The following is a 20,634-nucleotide window of genomic DNA, read 5'->3' on the forward strand; positions in this document are numbered from 1 at the left end:
GGCTGATGGGAACCATTCCCGTGCCGCCCCTGGCAGGCCGGGCCCGGGGAAGCCCTGCCGGAACGGACGGTGGCCGGGTCACCTCGGACGGGAGCCGGGATCAGCGCGGCTCAGGGGGCTCGAGATGTGCCAGAGGCGGGGAGCAGCACGAACGCCAGCTCGGCGAGAGGCCCGGCCGGCAGGCGCTACGGGGCAATCGGCGGGCAGCTCAGCTCCCGGCACCTCATCCCCGGGCTCCCCCTGTCGGCCGTGGCCGCCTCGCGGGGCAGCGGAGCCGCCGGGCCGGGAGCACCGAGCCGCCTGCCCGCCCCCCGCCCGGCCGCTCTCCGCCTTCTGCCGGCCGTGCCAGGCAGCCTCTCTCTCGGCCTTCACTACCGGGTCAGGCGAGGAGGGAACGCCGAGGCAGCGCCCGCCCGACTCCGCCGCCGCCGCCACGCTCCTCCTCTCCGCGGCCGTTCCCTCCCTTTTCCCCTCCCTCTTTCTCTCCCTCCCTCCCCGCTGCCAGTTTCTCTACAACTAGTACATCCACACGCAGGGTCCCGGCCACCGCGGCTGCCATGGATATCAGCTAAAGCGCCGGCGGCCGCTCGGACCGGGCAGAGAGGCTCTCCCCATTCCCGCTCCGTCGCCCCGCGGGGCCGCGGCGCCCGCTCCCCTCGCCGGCCGCAGCGCCGAGCCTGCCCCGAGCGTGCCCCAGCGGAGCCCCGGGGGAGGGGGGCAGAGAGAGGGAGGAGAGAGCGGCAAGCAGAGCGGGAGTCGGGCAGAGCATCCCCACGGCAATGTCCAAGGGCTTGAAGAAGAAAAGCCACTGGACGAGCCGAGTCCACGAGATCGTGATCGTGCGGAACCCGGAGGGGCAGCTGGGCTTCGAGCTGAAGGGGGGCGCAGAGAACGGGCAGTTCCCGTACCTGGGCGAGGTGAAGCCCGGCAAGGTGGCCTATGAGGGCGGCAGCAAGTTGGTGCCGGAGGAGCTGCTGCTGGAGGTGAACGAGACCCCCGTGGCCGGGCTCACCATCAGGGATGTGCTGGCCGTGATCAAGCACTGCAAGGACCCCATCCGCCTCAAGTGCGTCAAGCAAGGTAAGGCGGCGGCCGGGGGGCCGGGCCGGGCCGGGGGGCGCGGGGGGCGGCGGCCGGGGGGGGAGCAACTTTGTTGCGGCAGTTTGACTTTCCCCCACCCGCCGCCGGCGGCTGGGGGAGGAGAGCGGCGCTCCGCCGTGCCCGCAGCCGGGCGAATTAAATGTGCGTCAGTGACAGCGCTTCGCCATGCCGCTGCGAGGGGACGTGGGGGGGGGGCCGCGCCGCGGGGCCGGGCCGGGCCGGGCGCCGCTCCGAGGCTGCGGGCGCTGCCGTGGGGCCGGAGGAGCGGGCGCGGCGCGGTGCGGAGCGGGGCCGCGCTGTGCTGCGGGGCGGCTGCCAGGGGCCGGGGAGCGGGCGGCGGGGCGGCGGCCTGAGCGTGCCGCTGACGGACGAGTGGTTCACCTGGAGCCCCGTGAGAACGGTCGCCTGATCCCGGGGAGAAGTGGGAGGGAGAGGCGGGGAGAAACTTTCTGGAAAGAACTCTTCTGTCTTTCCAGTTTGCGCTTATTTATTTTTGAGTGCTTGAATAGCTCCCATGCATTTCCAGGAAAGTCAGTAGGTGCAGCAGATGCTGTTTACGTGTTTGTTTCTGCCTTTTCCAACTCAGCCGAGTTGGGGTAGCTGCGAGTGCGTGCGGTGAAGCTGCTGCTGGCGCAGCCCCGCGCAGCGCAGCGCTGGAGCTCCGCTGGGAAAGCCGCGTGCCCTCGGACCGGCGCGCTGCGGCGGCTCTGTGCGGCTCTGTGCGCATCTCCCGAGCGCGCGGCTCAGCGCTGCACAGAGCTGCTCAGAGCTCGTCCCAAACTTGGGGGTTTCTGTAGTGGGAAGGGATTTGATCTCATTCATCGGAGGTGTGCGTGCTCCATAGCGACAGCCAGTAGTCTTTGCTTGGAGGACGTAAAGGTGTGTTGCTGTGACATAATTTTGCGGTTTAACTTCCTCATTTTGATGGAAAGTTTGTTGTTTGAAGTGGTATTTGTGACACTTCTGAATGCTTGAAACATATGCTACTTATTAGTTTACCTGAACATGGGAAAATTCATAGAAAGTTTGACTTTCAGGCCTTCAGAATGCGCTTTAAAATATATCCACTTGCCTACATAAGGTCAAATACCTTAATAAAGACATGCTCTGTGGTTTTCCTGTTGGTCCTTTTGGGTAAGTAGTGAAGTACGTTGTAGATCATACACTGACAGTCATAAGATGCAAAGAGATATAATAGTTCATGTGATAAGTGGAGAGGAGTGTAATGAATTCTGTCTTGGAGTGTGGTGTCATCTCTGGGCACCTGAACTCCAGGAATCTGCTCCGTAGTTGCCTCTCTTCATCAGTTTTAGTGTGAGAGGTCTTGCAGCATCTGGATTAAAAGAAGCAGCAGTGGAAGTGTCAAGAAGACAAGGGTATATTGTCTGCTAAACTATTTACGTTCTTCTTTGCAGAAATGCTGTAGATACTAATCTGCACTGATGCCAACTTCAGGTTACGATGGTATAATACATCAGTCAGTTTCTGTCCCACTTCCTCACTGTTCTTCAAATATTTCACTTCAAGTCAAAGCAATCCCAAGTGATTCACTAATATGTGTACCCTTAATACAGATGTCTGTCATACATGAATTAGGGACATTAGTCAGTCTTTTAGTCTGTAGATTACTGCAGGTTTCCTGAACGAGACTTGGAGAATGTATTCTAAATCCTACCTAGGTTATGTATATGTGTAGTATAGTAGTATATATGTATACTTCAGCATGTTAACACTGCAGTTTTGATGTGATTCCTCCAATACCAGCCAGATGACTGCATGTTTGGAAATAACAACTCTGCATAGATCTTTGGACTGACACTTCTTGGTTCAAATGATCTTTCTTGTGCTCCAGCATCCTTTACTTTGCCAAATGGAGAGGCCTTCTGGAGCTAACTTCCTATGTTTAAAAAGAGATTAATGTTTTGTGCATTTAATCACCTGATTCCTCCTTCAGTGTAATTCAGTCTAGTCGCTGCACTCCTTAGTTAAAAGCACAGACGGCAGACAGCCACGTTACTCACCAAGATAAAATCCCCAACAGTACTTTGCGGCTGTGTGTAGGAGAGAAAAAGCTGGGCAGTCAAATCTTTATGTTTTTATAACTTTATTCTCATTTTAGTTATAAAACACCGTTAGTGTGCTGGAACAAGGTTAATGACTCTATTATCATTGTTTCCGCATAATTTATCAATGATACCTCTGTAAATTAAAATAGTATGACCTTGAATGCACCATGTGACATGACTGGAGCTGCTTCTACAGAGCTGTCTGAGTATGAAGTCACAGAGATAAACGTGGAGGAAGAGTGCTGCTATTTATAATGGGATGCTTAGGAGGCTTATTTGAAAGTTTTGACTGAAATTTCACCTGTAGATGAAAGCAAGGTCTAGCAATTCAGTTTACAGATATTAATTTAGTGTAGGAAGTACAGGAAAGAAAGGTATTTCCATAATTTTTTTTTTTATATTGTGTTTGATTATACACCACCACTTCTGAAATAATGCAGTGCTTTATTTTTTATTGCATTGAGGTGAAATACTTCTAAAATGAGTCCAGTGGAATGTTGCTGTTTTATGGGAGCTAAAAGTGTTAACTTAGAAAAAATAAACGTATGAAGTAGGATTTGCTGTATATTGTGAGAAGGAGTGAACATCTTGAGAAACTAATTAGCAGTTCCGTGATGAAATCCTCCATAGTACTCTTGTAATATGACACCCAATAAAAACAGTTTAACACAGGAAACCATTGCCTGGCTTTGCACTGGGAGGAAACACTCTGGAACCATTATTGTTATCATTCAAAGCTAATTGTGAGAGTTCATTGAGAAACATTTCTTGGAGACTGTTTCCTTTTTATTGTTTTATTTATTCGTTGCAACCTACTGATAGTGCTACTGTTGGCTAAATCAGAGATTCTCTTAAAACACATTGGGTGAAATCTTGGCCTTGATGAAGTCAATGACAGAACTGTTCTAGATATCATATAAAGGAGACAGGATTTCCTCTGTAAAGGCCTATGTGTTTCTTCCTGTGTCAGAATGTTGTACAGCAATCAAATTAGCCAGGTATATTTGCAAGTTTTATGTGTTTTGAAGTTCTGCTTACTCTGGTGAAGAAAAGATCCTTACGCTATCTGAAATAAATCCTTATTTTCAATTGTGGTTGATTTCGCATGTGGGACATTTTAGATTAAGTGCTTTCTTCCCACAGATGCACAGATGCTCAGTTGTAAAAGTAATGTGTTAAGGAAAGGCATCCTAATTTGGATAAGTAATCACACTAAGAATCCTATTAGGAGCAGTGCTGTCTCCAGTTCCACTCTCTGTTTAACACTGCTGTCTGAGATCCATAGTATCTTTCTCCAGTAGTTGCCATCAGTAGGCAGTGTGGGTCCGTAATGTGCACAGACTGCACAGACTGCAACTCAGCTTTGTTTTTAGTTTGAAAGGTTTTAGGAACTGCCGATTCAACTGTACTGCATAAATCAGGTTCTTTATTCTTTGTAGAGAATTATAAACTTCTTTGCAGAATCCCAACAAAGGGGCTGAGAACATGGATTTCAGAAATTGGGAGTAGTGCAGCAGATTTTGTCTTGTCATTGTTGTGTGACACACCTCTTCCTCAAGGACAGTGCTTTAGACATAATGAGTAGCCAGATGATCTAATTGAACAGTTTAATTTACTTCTAGAAGTAACTAGGTAGTTGTGTTGCCACATGGAATTAGTGGATTCAGTAACACTGATACTTTATATTGACACTTTTTGTTGTGTCTTATTTGTCTCTAGATCATCCGACTTTGAGCATCAACTGTAGCTCCTTCTGCAAAAAGGATTTAGTACATGGTGCAATAAGGGACTTGCCTTTATTAATAAATATTTACTTTTTAATTAGTTTGTCCATGAATTTCGTAATTAAAACTGACCTTACAGTTAACTGTTATTTTCTTTAAGTCTCTGACATGCCTTTCAGAGAAGTATAGTCATAGTTTCTTTTTTTTCCATAATGATACCCTGGGTGTGTAAATAGCATGTCAGCTGGTTAAAATGTTAGTAAGTTCCTGCAGATCTCTTCGTACATATTTCTGTACATACTGTTATATTTTTAAGATGATTATTTGGTCATTTAATTTTCTTCTGCATTCATTAAATATGATATGCGTGGAGATTTTTTTTTTCTTCTTCTCCTGGATGTCAATAAATGCTGTCTTCTAAGATGTGAATGTTGTATACAACTTCTCTCCCTAATATAAACAAATAGTAAGCTGCATGATTTTCCCAAGTAAGAATCACAGGTCTCATGCAGAGAACAAACCGAAAGAACTATGAAAAATTGCATGGTTGCGTTTCTGGTACAAAACATGGTGATACTCTTTGAAAAAAAAGAAAGAAAGAAAGAAAGAAAAGTACTTCAAATCTACTCCTTTTTCCTACTTTCTGATTTTTCAGGTTTAACTTACCCTAGAAATTAAATTGGATTCTTCTTTTACCATTACTTCATGCCGTTCTTACGTTTGCCCATCTGTTTTTAAAGACCATTCTAACTGGCTTGTGACTCATGTATCCAGTGATTTACTCTTCAGCTCCTCCCAAAAGATAGTGATGTTTCATGTCAGGAACTCTGTGTCCACTGGCAATAGAATTACATTCATCTGTCTTTTTTCTTCTTTGAGAATTACAAATGTGCCATTAAAGGACAGGAGCATGACTTTGTTATGACATCATTTCCTTAAAGAAATGAAAGAATTAGGATACCTTGATTAGTTTGAGTAACTTATGCTTAAGTTCATCTCATACTCACACCTGTCTGTCTGTTGATACTCTTGACAAAAGTACCGGTGTGAGTAGTAAAATTGTCTGCCTTACTTTATACTTGCTTTCAATTCACCTGCATTAATTCAATATTGATGAAAGATACGGATTCCGAGCTTCTGCTTTCAGCATTTAAGATCTTTTCTTCGTTCCTTACAGATGAGGAGTTACTTTTGTGATATGAAAAAGTTGAGTAATTGTTCCTCTATGTTTTTTATATATAAAAGTGTGTACATGAAAAAAGTGCTCCTTCCAAAGGGATTTACATGAGGACGTGGTCATAACTGTGATTTAGGAAGGATGATGGAGGTAGGATGCTGCACTAGTTGTGGAAGCAGATGTTTCTTGTTCTTCAGTTCCTCATAGCGATATAAACAAAGGGATTTTTGAAGGTTCGGTTCTGAGGACAGAGTGGTATACCTTGACTGTACTAACATTCTGGAAAGAAGTTTTTTTCTTCCATGTATCTAACACATGGTTATAAATATGTCAGCATACAACATCTATGTTGTAGGTTGAGAGTGGATAAGACATTGTGTAGTAATGTTTTTAGGAATGATTATAATGATTATTATGGACTTCTGCACTGATTTAGGGAGTTCTTCATGTATGTTTCGGTGCATCTATGTAATGTACTTAAAATGAACTTCTTCCTTCTAGTGTCCAGTCGATGCACAGAATTATACACTATTTTGCAGTAGAAAATAAAGTCATCATGAACATTGAAATATGATTGAATAGATGGATGCCTACCTAAGCAGGTGCAGTCCGTAGTGCAGAGTTTGAAGGTATTGATTTCAGTACCAGAATGGCTATCTCTCATTTTCATTGCTGAATGTCATTGCAATGCTGGCCTTAACTGAATTTTCTAAAATAACCAGGGCTGTGAGCCCAAGTCATCTTCTGATCTCTGGAATGCGCAAAATGACTCTGTTGTTAACAGTATTTCTTCTGCTCACCTTATTTGTTTCAAGTTAGCTTTCTTTCAACCTCATAGAAATTTACCAGTAAAAAGAGGGGGTTCTTTCTCTCTGGCCATTTGTATTACTTTCCTAGTTTAAGCTGAGGCTACCACAGTGGAAAGTAAGATGGCAGAGAGCAGCAAAAGAAAAGGAAGAGTGTGAAGGGCTTTAACAAAAAAGAACTCAATCTAACATTTCTGAAGTGAACAGAATTTTTCATTAGTAATTGATAATCTCTAACACAGATTTTTCTTACTGTCTTAATGCTCTTAAATTGTTAGTGTAAGGTTGCATTTATTCAAACTTTTTATCCATAATATGGACTCCTTACTAGATGCTTAGTTGATAGAAGGCTGTTGCTTGTATATATCTGCCACATATTTACCCTTTTTACAATGGGTAAATCACAAATGCATTACTTCTGCATTCTCAGTCAGTAAATGCAGATTGCTTGGATGTAGGCAGATTCATCAAGAGGTATGTTGTGGTCATCATGACTCTTCAGTTATCTTCTCATTTATATATATTATTACTATTAATATCTGTGTAATGCTGTTTTATTTCGCCTATCAACTTCAGATGTTTCTCCTGGAGGTCTTGGATTAGTTCCACAACACATGACCTCAGTAGAGAGGGAAATAAGACAAGGCACAAGATGGATGAGGTAAAAGGTGAGAGAAAAAGTCTCAGGAAAAAAAGTTAAGAGATTATTTAACAAAATTATTACTGTTTTTAGAAGCCACATTAAGAGAGACTTTACACCCTGGGAAAAACTTCCCAGTATTGGAGAATTTCCCCAGGCAATAAAGTCTCTCTTGAATTAGTCAGGAAAAAAAAAGTCATTGCTTGGACTGTATTTCCTTGATCTGCCTTTGTTCCTCGAAATATATTGAAATCTTAAGTTAGGCTAAAGCTGACCCTTTAAAATCTTTGCAGTTGACTTTCGAATGAATAGTTATTATTCTTTCTTCTGTACCAGAAATCATAAGTTATTCTTAATATGTCTGTGTTTACATCTAAAGTTTTCACTGAAGTGGGGTGAAACAGTGGTTTGCCTCGAGAAACTGCAGAGAAAAACTGGTTTGAAAGGAATTCTCAGAATGACTTTCATATATATGTGTGTAGCATCATAGAATCATAGAGCAGCCCAGGCTGGAAGGGACCTCAAAAGATCATCAGAGCCAATCTTTTGTAGGAAAAGGAAGTCTAGGTCCCATTTCAGGAGATCTTTTTCCTGTATAAGCTCTTTTTGTTTGTTTGTTTGTTTACTTTATTATAAATTGAGATAAACTGCATCAAATATTTTCTAATGTTTTACTTTCACATGGATAGTTCCTTAACTAGTACTAAATGAAATGGCTGTGTTAGTGTTTCTTATTTTCGTACTAAGTCCTTTGTGCTTAATCAGCATAAAGAAATGTTATGTAAATCTCTCATGCTTCCAAAATGGTGCATTAGTATAAACAAGGATTAGACTATTTTAATTCTGCATTCTGTTTTTATCAGAGCGGTTTTTTATGCTTCAGAGTACTGCAGAGGCCTGTTGCAGTTGGATGCCTGGATGCTCCCGCCATTTGAGTGCAATCCTTGCAGAATGGGAAAGGCAGCAGCTCTTTAACTCTTGTTGTAGATTGGGGCAGGAGATGAATACCTCTTCAGTTTAGCATGAGCTTTGGTTAGGTTAAGTGTAATTATCCCTGAAATTTAGAGCAGAACAACTACATTGTGCTGCAAAACTTGCCTCAAAACTCAGTTCTGCCAGGATGCGAACAATGCACTTGACAGAATTAGGTGGGATGCTGTTTATTATGTTGACAATGATTGTTTTACTGGTATTTCTGATTTTTCTTTCAGTGTGGGTTTGTTATATGAGTTGTCATTTCTAAAAAGTCTGAAACCTTTTGGTGAGAAGAACTGCCTTCTAGTATGACTATTTCAAGTTGGGAGTCTCTTGTTTCTATGACAATGTAAGTTTTTATATTAAATATATAGTTAGCCATAATGACTTTCTTAGCAGTAGTTATTGGACACATTCTGTAGTTCTGTAGATCTGTAGTTCTGTTTGTCAGTGCTTCAGTCTTAGTGATAGAAACTCTAAATTAGATAGAATCAAGCAATAGAATTAAGAGAAAATACACATTTTAAACTAATGTGAGGCTTCTGCTGCTGGTAGCACAAGTCTGTTGTCTCAGTCTTTCTGTTACAGCCTCTGGTAGAGAAGGCTGTTTGAAAAACCCTAGCTATACTGCATATAGGGAATATATTTCCTGAACAATTTAGTTCTTCTTTTTATCTGCTCCATTTACTTGTGCAGGAACATTTCCCTCCCCATAAACTTCTAGAAGAATTACTGGAATTTCTGATAAGCCAATAAGAAGTGCTTTTTCAACACTCATTCTGTTTGGTCATTTTCCAGTGAAAACAGCATAAAAGACTTCAGGAAAAGAATGCACTACAGTGCTGGAGGTTTTGTTAGGAAAAAGAAAGTAAAATAAGGATTTTGGGTTTTGTTAATTAAAATTAAAATTCATTAATTAAAATACCAATTAAAAGGTCTTCTGGTTTCATACTTACATTGAGTTTTTATGTTATGCTTATGGTACTTACGTACTAAAGTACTCTTCAGAACAGATGAATCCATAAAATTTAAACATGTCTCCAGTACATATGTGTGAAATATCGCAGAGGTTTTGTGTACAGTTAATCTGACTTGAAGAAGTGTAACAGCTGCTTTGCCTCAATAGAGATTTATATTAGTGTATTTGTTTGAAGAGTAATAAAATTAATGTTTCTGAATGTAAAAGTTGGAGAAACAGAAGGTGTTTGAAGGTGTTTGCTCTCTTAGGAAACACAGCAGATCCAATTGGGATCTGCTAGGTCAATATTAACTAGATTACTAGTAAGGAATAAGCAAGTTACTCATCAGTAGCTGTAGGAACTGGCTTTAGTGAGCTGCAGAATTCCACCCTTTCTGGTGTGTGTTGAGGAGACTGGTAAAGTGATTTGCAGCTCAGACATTAAAACAGAAGTCTTAACATATATCTCTCTAGACACTAATATTATACTTATTATTAAACCATCTGAATAGCTTCCAGATTCTAAAAATCTTTTACAAAAAGAGCTTATTCAGATGTCAGCACCAGGGACTTAACCATGTTGTCCCAGCCAACCTCAGTGAATTTCAGTGCAGGGAGAAAAGTAGGACTACATAAAACTTGCTTGCGTCTTAGGCTTCCTGATACAGGTTACTAGATAGTGCTTTTGAAAACTTTAAAGATATTGCTGGTTCTTGCAATGGTAGTGATTATTACATCATGTGTGCTCTGTTTTTGTGGGTTTTATTTTAAGTCTGTCTAGCTTTTCAAAAAGGAACTGTCTAAAAATGTATGGTTTACCAATAGAAGTGGCATTATATTTTTTTCAATGCAGTTGGAAATTTAAGTAATTTATCCTTAACAAAACTTTATCACTGAAAGCATTAATAGTATTAGTGTGCCAGGACAAAAATCAGATCTCACAGAGACAGGTACTGCAAGCAAAACAGTCACTGCTGTTAGGAGTTGATAGAAGCTGATGGGACACAGTGGGTTGATGGGAAGGGATAGTGAAGTGACTTGCCAGAGATCTCAGGTCTATCAAGAGCAGAAAGAAGAGCCCTGCAGTGTAAGTTAAAAGTCTATACAAGCAGTACTGCAACCAAGTAGGGACGTGAAACCGAAACATTGTGTAAGGCAAAGCAACCTGTCCTCTTCATTTTGAGTTTCTGTTGATCGCTCGAGTAAAATATTTTTGTAGGTCTTTACATTAAAATGAACTGGCCCTACAGCGAAGCCCTTCACGTCCTCTTCTTTCAGTGCTTGAGGCCTGTGCTGTGTTAAAGGTTATTAGTGAGGGATCAGAGTAGGATTTTACCGTTTACAAACAACTCAACTTAGCTCTTGCGGAATCCGCCCTCTTTTTTCAGGAGAAAGCAGTTGCATAACAATGATTATATCCAGCTGAGATTCTGCAGTGAGGATATATATTTTTCTTTTAATTTCCTTTTTTGTCCAACAGTACTTCTAGGTTCTTTAACTAAAACTGGCACAATGCAGTGTAGTGTGTTGTCAGCATGTATACTGATGAAAAGGTTTATGTCTCCATTTGGCAATCACATAGCAGTACTGCTGACTGCATAGCGCCCTTCAGTGGGTAACTTGTTATGTAGTCAGTGTGTTGGGAGTTTGATCCTGATGTTGATTGTGAGCACACTATTGCCCAACATTTGCTTTATTAGTTCATTGAGTGTTTTTACAGGTACAGTCATTCATAGGACAAAGAAACAAAGGAAACCTTGGAAACCTGATGTATCTGGCCTGATAAAGGATGGCTGGTGTGCAGTACACAGCAATAACACACAACTATTTAGTACTGAAGATATATAACATTCTATGTGGTCAGTATCTCTATGGAATACATAAGATAAAGTGGCATTTGGCCAAGGTAACTAAGTTAATAATTCATACTCCTAAAAGGAAAAAAAAACACAAAATGCATTATCAGAGATCTGAACTGCGCTTGACAAAATAGCACTGGGATCATTCTCCAAAAGTCCATCATCTGTTCTTCACTGACCTTAATTCAGCATGCACTTGGACTGTGCATACATTCCAAGCGTACTTGTGACAGCAGGTGAACATACAGTGTTTGAAGGGTGCTAAGGACAGCCTGCACTGGAGAATACTGAGATTTTTTTTGCTTCATTGTATGTGCGTGTGTCTGTCCCACTGCCATCAGATGGATAGGGCAGCCAAATGGGCAGGCTCTTAATCTGATTTTGAGTCCATCCTGCAGAGCAAGTCTGTATAGTAATCTCCAGTGCCCTTTGGTGTAGAACTACACCTGGTAGGAATTCTTCCACTAATATCTGAAAGATTTCTATCTTTCTCCTTTTTTTATTTTTCTCTCTCCCAATAGAAAACGGAACCAAGTGACAAAATGTTGAAGTCTGTATTTTCTGATGTTTCTTTCTGAGTTTAGTTATATATGTCTAACTCTGCAACATTGCTAGACATGGGTACAGAGAAAAGAGAGCCATCTACTCAGTCACCAACTACTAGCAGTTTTTAAGTCCCTCTTTGGAAGACTTCCTATCAAGAGCTGACCACATCTCATCCTGTTTATCTTCCAAGATCTGATGGATCATAGAACCAGTGTGGCATTGCTCTGAGTCAAAAGTTTATGCACATGTTTATTCATATTTTGCTAGAAAACAGTGTTGCATCACTGCTGAGAGGCAATTTTAGATCAAATCCAGAAACAGCTGAACAGCCTAGCCTCTATGTATCTATATGCCATTTTTTTTTGCTTTGTCTGGCAGCTACCAGTACTTCTGTCTCCTGAAAACAGCCTCCAGTTAGGAGAGGTGGACCTGCAATGCATGATTTGCATGAGAACTTTTCAGAATGTCAACTGAATGGAGAGGGGAAAAAAAACCCTCTAAAAACAAACAAAAAAACCGAAGATATTTCACTGAAGTCTCCAAGACAAAAATTTGTTTTTGTATTTTAGATTATTTTTATGTCTTTCTGTTATGAAGAGCATATTTGTTGAATTTGAATTTGTGTAATTATTTTCTAGTTCAAGTGGATACATTTTATTGCAAAGTGTTTGCAATATTGCAAAAGGCCTTTGCAATGGTTAGATTTTTTAGAACTCCTGAAATCTCCCCTGCTGCTCGAACCTGCACACTGCAAGGGCTGTTTGACTTCCATGACTGTTTTGCATTTCATATGAAACTTATCTTCAAAAATAAAAGAGACCTTATGTAAGATATAAAGATTCTTACATTTGGAAAATAAAGAAATCAATTTGACTAACGCTATTATCAATCACATAACTTTAGGATTTGACTTTCAGGGGCTAGAAACTCTGCAGTTTTCCCGGAGAACATAAATTGCAGGTGTTCTCCGGCTTTCAGGATGAGATGCACATGAAGTAATTCCTTAAAATGTGTGAGCCAAATGGAGCTGCCCATGCTGAGCTGCACAGTGCCTGGCTCAGCTGGAAGTGGCTGCCAGCATCAGAAATGCTCCATGTGCCTGCTGAAGGCTGCTCCTGGCCGCAGTAAGAGCAGTCTGTTTCCAGTGCCATCCGAACATAATGTGATAGCTGCTGACTGCTCCATCCCAGGGATAGTCATAACTACTTCCACCTGGGTTTTTTATTAGTCAGTTTGAAGACCTTCTTTTGCTCATTTGCCTTTGAAAAAAAAGTTTGTCTGTTAACAATCAGCTGGGCGTCATGTTTGCTTGCAAAGCACCTGCAACAACACATAATTTCTGCTTCGCTTATGTCAAACAAGACAGCCAAGAATTTCATGTCTGTGCTGATTTATGCTCTACTGGCTGGAATTATATTGGAAGTGCATTAATTTTATGTGTCCTGCTGAGGTTTGCTTTATTTTCACTTGCCAATATCAACTACTCAGGAAAATTTTGTATAAGTATTATCAAGTTCGCAATATAGTTTGGAATATCTTGTGTTTCCTTGAGAGGAGTATTGCCAATTGACCGTAGATCTTACATTTCCATGTGTTAGAGCTGTGTTCTAAAGGTTTACAATGCAGTTTTGCCTATGGAAGCTGTACACATACACTGCCCATGATTTGTCTTTCTTAGAACTGCTTAAGAAACAAGGGAATTTAGTATGTTCTTGATTTTCAGAAACGTTTGCAAAGTTTTTCTGTGATGGCTTGTTATAAAGAACAATCTGTCTAGTGAAGAAATGTGAGGAAAGAGGCAGAAAAGAATTAGGAGTGGAAGACTGTGCTGAGTAGTTCCATCCAGTTGCCTAACAGACTACCAAGCTTTGTTAGTCTGTAGTACTGGTACTTCTGCATAAGAATTTCCATTGCAGCTACATCTTACGAGATTACATATCCTAGCATAGAATACTCTGGTTGTTTTAATAAAGGCAGATAGCCTATAATGGGAGAGGTGGTGCAATGATCAGATTTTCTGATGACTCCTCAATTTTTCTCTGCTGCTCTAACCTGTACACTGCAAGAGCTGTGTGTTTTGTATTTTATGTGAAACATGTCTTTGAAAGTAGAAGAGGCGTTATGAAATTTTGCTGGGAGCTGGAAATGTTTTGCCTTCAGAGCCCTGGCACAGATGCAGAGGAAGGATTGTTACTGGCCACATTCCACCAAAGGAAATGGAAGAAGACCAGAGCTGATGCCCTTACCATGACTGCAGGAGGAGAAAGTATGAGCTGTTCATCCTGTTGGAGAAAGGAGTGAGTTTGCTCCCTTCACAGAGATGATCCCATTCCCTTGTGCTCATGGAAGTCATGGGTGAAAGAAAAGTTATATATGTCCTTAGGTCTCGCTGCACAGTCTCCACAGAGAAACTCTGCTCTCCTCCCCTCCCTCCTTTCCTCCAACATCCCTTCCAGTTAGATTGGCACCTAAGGAGGGAGACTGCCGGCACTTCCTGCAGAGTATAGCAAGGAGGTGCTGTTCTGAACTGGTTCTGTCATACATAACCCCTGCTGCTGGAGGCCAGCACTGTCTGTGACTTAGCATTGAGTCAGGAGGCTTTCTGACCCAAAGGGCTTACTCACTAATTAGCTCTTTGCTTTACCTCTTCCTTCCCCAGCCAAGCTGGCTGTCCCACAGGCGATGCAAATGGGGCAGAAGCCGGTGCTTTGGCAGGCTCTTCAGTGGTGCCTCACAAGCCAGAAGTGATGCGCAGATGTTAGTTGAAAAGTCTCAACAGCTTATTAAAGTAGTTTGTTATTCTTCATCATGTAATATAGTTCAACTTAGCAAAGGAAATAAATGTACTTAGTTTAATAAGTTTTTATATACCTCTCATTTTTTTTGGTCAATCTGTATTACAAAAAACTTTGGAGAAGTTGTATACTTAATACATAAGTAGCTAAGTTAAGATAATATTAAGGATTTCTGAATAAAAAAAAAAAAAAGTCTTTAATCCAAATGTATCTAGCATGTTAAATGTATAAAATGTCATCTTTTCATGGTTGTTGTCTTATTTAGAGCATGCTTTCTTCGTTACATTAGCACAGGAGGTTCAGTTTTCCTCTACTGTGTCAGAGCAGACCTTAAGCAACTTCCCTTATCCGTGGGTTGGGTCCCTACTGGTATGTTGGAGTACGTTCAACATTGATCAGGAAAATTTTCTCTTGTATCACAGTATCCATTTCTGTGGTTTGAATGTATTTACATAGATAATCTCACAGTGTTTCAAAGACATTTGAGCACTTAGGTGTTGTCGTGCCTCTTCCTTGTATTTTTAAATATGTCTTGTTCTGTAGCTCAAATAACAGAACCCTCAATATATGACGTTGTTGCTATAGATGGTGTTTAATGGACATAGAAAAAAGCCTCGATATTTATCAGTATTGAGTCTTGTGGTAACCTTAGTATTTCAGTGTGAATGGAGGAAGAGTTGGAGGTAGGCTGCATAAGCACTTTTTAGCCAATTAAGACAGACCAGTCCGTCACTTTTTGAAAGCTCACTTATATAGAGTTATTTATATACAGCAGTACATGTAAAGGGATCTGTATATTATGGTCATGACAAAAGAACAGAGGTATATGATACATCTTATTTGATACAGCAGTGAGATGTGTCAGTGATAACATCACTGTCTTTAGTTATCACCTGTTCTTAACTGGAAAATCTACACATAGTTTCAGTATTTTCCATGGGATGTTTGAAATGTGCGATGATGTAGATTTTAAGATATTTGACCAGATAAAGCAGTGGGCAGGCAATCAGGTGATCAGTGTCTGGTTCTCTAGAAATCTGAAATAAATCTCAGTCTCTCTGCTGTAGTTCCCCACTGATAATAAAATCCTTGATGATAATAAAATCATACGGAGTATTAAACTAATAATACGTCTGTTCCTCAGAAAGATGATCTGAGCGCAAATCCATTAAAAACAGTGCATTTGTCTTTGGTAGTAATAAGGATCATATACTGATATGACTTGGAACAATATAATTGCTAAATATACAGTATTGGTCTGATCCTTGAAAAGTATACTTTGACAGCTGAAAGAGATCCTGTATAAATAAAAGGTAAAGGAATAAAGTTTTTTAGCTCTAGTGTGTATTTTTCCTGTTCATTTTCTTCCTGTGTAACTCCCTGGCCCCGCAGATTTCCCATATCAATTTTGAGATAGTATTCTAATCAAGTCAGTGATCTCTTCGATGGTGTCTTTCTTTTCTTTTTTTTTTCAATCTGCATGGCAAATAGAGGCTTTTCCATTAGTTGAAAAGTGTTTTTTTTTCTGCTGGAGTAGTGTATAAAAGTATTGGAGACTTTTTAGAGGTGTAGTTTCTCTCTGCTGGCTGGGAGAGGTAAGAAAAGCTCTCACAGAATGCATCATCCTGAGAATTTTACCATACTGTTTGCTGAAGGTTTTATTTAGCATTTATTTAATATCTGTGGCCAAATATTTGCATTTGAATAGTTCCAGACAATTTCTTACTTTCCACGAGAACAGTAGTTAATGTTTGTGATTATTATCCTTGCAATGGATTTTTCTCTGAGAGTCCAAGGAGCTATCTGCCCCAAAATACGTTTCCACATTACTTTGTTATTTTTCTTCTACATCTTTCTCATTTTGCATTTTTTCTGTTCTATTTCCACTTAGATAATCTTCATTTTCCATTATAATGAATAGTCTTGGAAAAAAGAAACAACAATTCTTGAAAAGGTCTTGATATATATTTTACATTTAAAAACAGAAAAAATCACCTGTCTGAACAAATGTAAGATGTAAATAGGCTGAAAGAGATTGCTTATGTTTGGGATTTTTGTTCGTGCTCAAAATCTGCTGTCACTAAAGACAGTATAAATGCTGACTGAATCTACTATGGCTTGCTCTGTGTTCATGGGCAAAATTGAAAACGTAACATGCTTCATTCTGTTCTTTGTATTTTAAGGTACCAAAGGCTTTTCTTCTACCGTTTATGGGGGCAATTTACGGAGGATAGTTTTTTTTCTAAAGCTGCTTGGGTTTTTTTCTTCTGTTTATTTACCTCCCAGAAGCTAGGTTGAATACCTTGTATTGAGTAAAAAGAAACAAGATATTTGTCTTTGATGTGTAGCGAACTATTATCCACCTGAAAATTATCTTTCAGGCTACTCCATGTTTTTGTTTTATATTTCTGATTTATTATTTATAATTATCACAGAGTCTTAGAATCATAGAATGGCCTGGGTTGAAAAGAGCCATAACAATCATCTAGTTTCAAGCCCCCTGTCATGGCCAGGGTTGCCAACCACTAGGCCAGGCTGCCCAGAGCCACATCCAGCCTTTGAATGCCTTCAGGGATGGGGCATCCAGTATGTCCAGCATGAAGAGTTATTGGGAAGGATTTGCTGTTATTCAGTCCTCTAGAGCACAAAAAAGCCGAGATTTTATTTGAAATGATCTTTGATTCCATTTTTGTACTCTAAATAAATGCTATCTGAACCCATCAAAGATACATAGAAGTCAGATACAAAGAATAACCACTGCTGTAATTTTTTATCTATAATCTGTAATCTGCTGCCCACAAAACAATTGAGATGAATGATACTATGAAGTCCAGTTGCACAGTTTGAAAAAAAAATCTCTATATGGTAAATTACTATTGCAAACCTCTGTTCAGAATGGAGCAGTGCTGCAATACAGCTGGTGTAACAAGCAGAAGAGAAACTCTAGGTGGCTGTGTCTCAGTAGCTGAAAAAGTAGCTTATAAGTGAAACATACATAAGGTTGTTGTTATGATCACCTTGTCTGGCAGCAAGGCAGCCATGAGTTACATTTTTGCATTTTGCACAATTCTGACTCTTTTGTCAGATTTGGGTTTTAAAAATCACCCATCAGCTGCAGTGCAGGTAGACGTATGCATTTTGCCAAGCGGATGTATCAGCCTTGGATATATTTCTATAATTATGAATTTCTAAGGTGAGAATTTTCTAGTGTATTCTAATATAAAATCTTCAGTTTAGCAGTAAAAAGGAGCTCTTTTACTGGTTGATTTACAGAGTGGTTAAGGTTAGTATTAGATTAACCTAGAATGAAGGCAAATTATTTTTCTATATATGATAAATGAAAGAGAAACATAGGTAATAATGAAGACTTAACCAAATTTTCCAAAAGCAATTTTAAAATAGGGATTGACAGCCTTACATGAGATTTACCTGAGAAACTAGGAGCGTTTTTTGGATTTTCTAAAATTTTGTTGTTTCATTGATAATTTATATAAATGCTGAGCAACTCTATCTTGTCCTGATGTTAGAATTATGGGTGCTTGATGGTTTTGAGCAGTAAGCCCTGAGATCAAGCATCCAAATAATTTTTAAATTAGAGTGCTGAAGTTGATTTTGAATTAATGAAATTCATAGCTTCCCTCTGTCATCATTGATCTCATTAGGAAGTATGGCCACCTAATGTTTTTGAAAATGGTGTCCTAGGATATTAATATTATGAGCTTCTCAAACCATAAAACATTGAAAAAATGGAAGCTTTAATACATAATAGTCAATATTAGGTTACTATAGGCAGTGTCTACTTGGGGATGCAATTGTGTACACCTACAGCCAAACGTATCAAGACTAGGATTTTAAAAGGACATGAGAGAGTAGGAAATTACTAAATTGTAATGATCCTTTTGCAACTTCTTCTGACAGAGTGAGATTTCAATAGTTGGTTAGCACAGAATCCCAGAAAGAGCAGTAGGACCGTTGAGCACTGTTGATCACCAGGAATTGAGGCCAGAGTTTGTTTTGTATTGGCTGTAAATACAACCTGACTTCAGTCACCATCACAGCTATCTTGTTCTTTGGGGTTGCAGTGTAGGAGCTGAATATGGTGGGACTGTTTTCTGTTTTCTGCTCCCTTGTGATGTGTGGTTTAGTTCACTTAAAAGCCATTTAAATTTCTGACCAGTTCATTTCATTTGGTATTTCCTAATTCCACATAGCAATACACGCACCTTATCCAAGGGCAGTGAGCCTGGAGTATTGTTTGTTTGCTGCATGTGCTTTCAAAATAACAGTCCCCTTTATTGAAGGGGAAAAGAAAATGGCCATATGTATAACAGGTGCTTACAGATCACTTCTTGTATTTGTGGAAGAGAGAAATAATAGGATGAAGGTGAAGAGGAGGTGAGATGAGGGCTTTTTTTTTCCTTCTCTTCTTTAGTGGGAATGCCACACATTCACCATAAATAATTAAGTGACCGTGGCTTATTCAGATGTTTTTGCTTATTGTAAAACACGTTGAAAATCCCAGGTTACATATTCTTCAGAAGTGGTGAGTTGGAGGATACCAGTAATTCTCCATTTACATAGCTGCAGTGTGAAGCTCTGCACACCACAGAGCAGCAGATCTCTGGCTGAGAAGGTCAGCTCGTGCATTTGTGTGGTGTGGATTTGGAAGGTAAAGAGCAAGATATTTGTTGTGCAGGTCTCTATGTAGTGGTAGACATGTCAGACCTAAGAGACCTGGGCAGCATCTAGCATGGCAGCCCTTAGCAGCCTTGGGCCCCTATGCAAGCATGAGGAGATGGGTGTATCTGGCATACTGTTTAGGACCTATTTGTACGATTTGGAACATGTGTACAGTAAGTTGTTCTGCATATCTCCTGCAGCCATTCATGCAGAAATTTCTGAATATCCCACTTACTACAAGAATTGAGAAACTTTGTGGATCCCTTGTAAAAGAGAAGGTTGTTATGTACACTTACCACAACATTTAGTCACTGCCAGACTGCTTTTGGCCACTTGATATGCAAAAATCAGTATTTACTAAATAAATGTAAATATATACATTACATTTCTGGAATGACTGGCAATAGATACGGAGATGTGAAAATTGCCTCAGGAGTAGGTTTCTTTTTCAGTATCAGCATCCTATCCTATGGAAAACAAAACAAAGCCCCACAAAATGAAAACAAAACAATGCCCCACAAAATGAAAACAAAACTAAAAGGAACAGCACTGAGTCTAAATATAAATTAGTTAACTCTTTGATTTTAATATGAGCTACTTATAAGAATAAGACCAAAATTTTGATGCTTCAGTAGTGCAGAAAGATGGTCCAATGAATCTTTGTCATCAAATAAAATTTGATTTGATTGTTGTGATATAAAGTCTAAGATTTTTTCTTTTGTTTGATCATAGGTGACTCCTTATAAGCTCTGTATCTGTTGGTATTCGCTTAAACAGTACAAAAGCAATAGAGGATAAAAGTAAAATTCTCTCTAATGATCTTAAAAGTACATGTGTTAAAAAAATATAAATGAGTTTTGAAGGATACCATAAAGTTATTGAAGGATACCGTCAAATTTTGAAGGATACCATTCCTTTCAGTACATAAATGGAAGCTACAAGAATGAAGGGGAGATGCTTTTTAGCAGGCTCTGTGCTGATAGAATATGAGTAAATGATTTCAAGCTTTAAGAGGGTAGATATAGGTTAAATACCAGGAAGAAGTCTTTTGCAGTGAGGGTGGTGAGGCAGTGGAACAGGTCACCCAGAGATGTGATGGATTCCTCCTCCTTGGAGACTTTCAGGGTGAGGTGGGACCAGGCTCTGGGCAGTCTGATCTGGCTGTGGTGTCTCTGTTCATTGCAGGGAAGTTTGTCCCTTCCAACTCTCAGGATTCTGTGATACTTTCTAGAGATTAAAATTCCAATCCATTTAAATGATGAGAAAACAAAACTAGAGATGGATTTTATGTCCTGGTTTTGGTGTTT

At 40.2% G+C, this 20,634-nt stretch overlaps 1 protein-coding gene across 10 annotated transcripts in view; it reads left to right on the top strand.

The window, feature by feature from the left end:
* Positions 1-407: 407 nt before the first annotated feature.
* MAGI2 (membrane associated guanylate kinase, WW and PDZ domain containing 2) overlaps positions 408-20,634 on the top strand; it is a 710,219-nt gene continuing 689,992 nt past the window's right edge. For 2 of the 10 annotated variants that reach the window (XM_085216585.1, XM_085216590.1), the window contains exon 1: positions 420-1,080. In XM_085216585.1, coding sequence (XP_085072711.1) covers positions 780-1,080 — 301 coding nt within the window. In that variant the 5' untranslated portion in view covers positions 420-779. Of the gene's footprint in view, positions 1,081-20,634 lie in introns of all 10 variants that reach the window. The other 8 variants (XM_085216628.1, XM_085216649.1, XM_085216633.1 and 5 more) reach the window with 7 other exon arrangements.

This window comes from Meleagris gallopavo, chromosome 1 (genome assembly GCF_905368555.1).
Source record: "Meleagris gallopavo chromosome 1, MGAL_WU_HG_1.1, whole genome shotgun sequence".
Classification (NCBI taxonomy): Eukaryota; Metazoa; Chordata; class Aves; order Galliformes; family Phasianidae; genus Meleagris; species Meleagris gallopavo.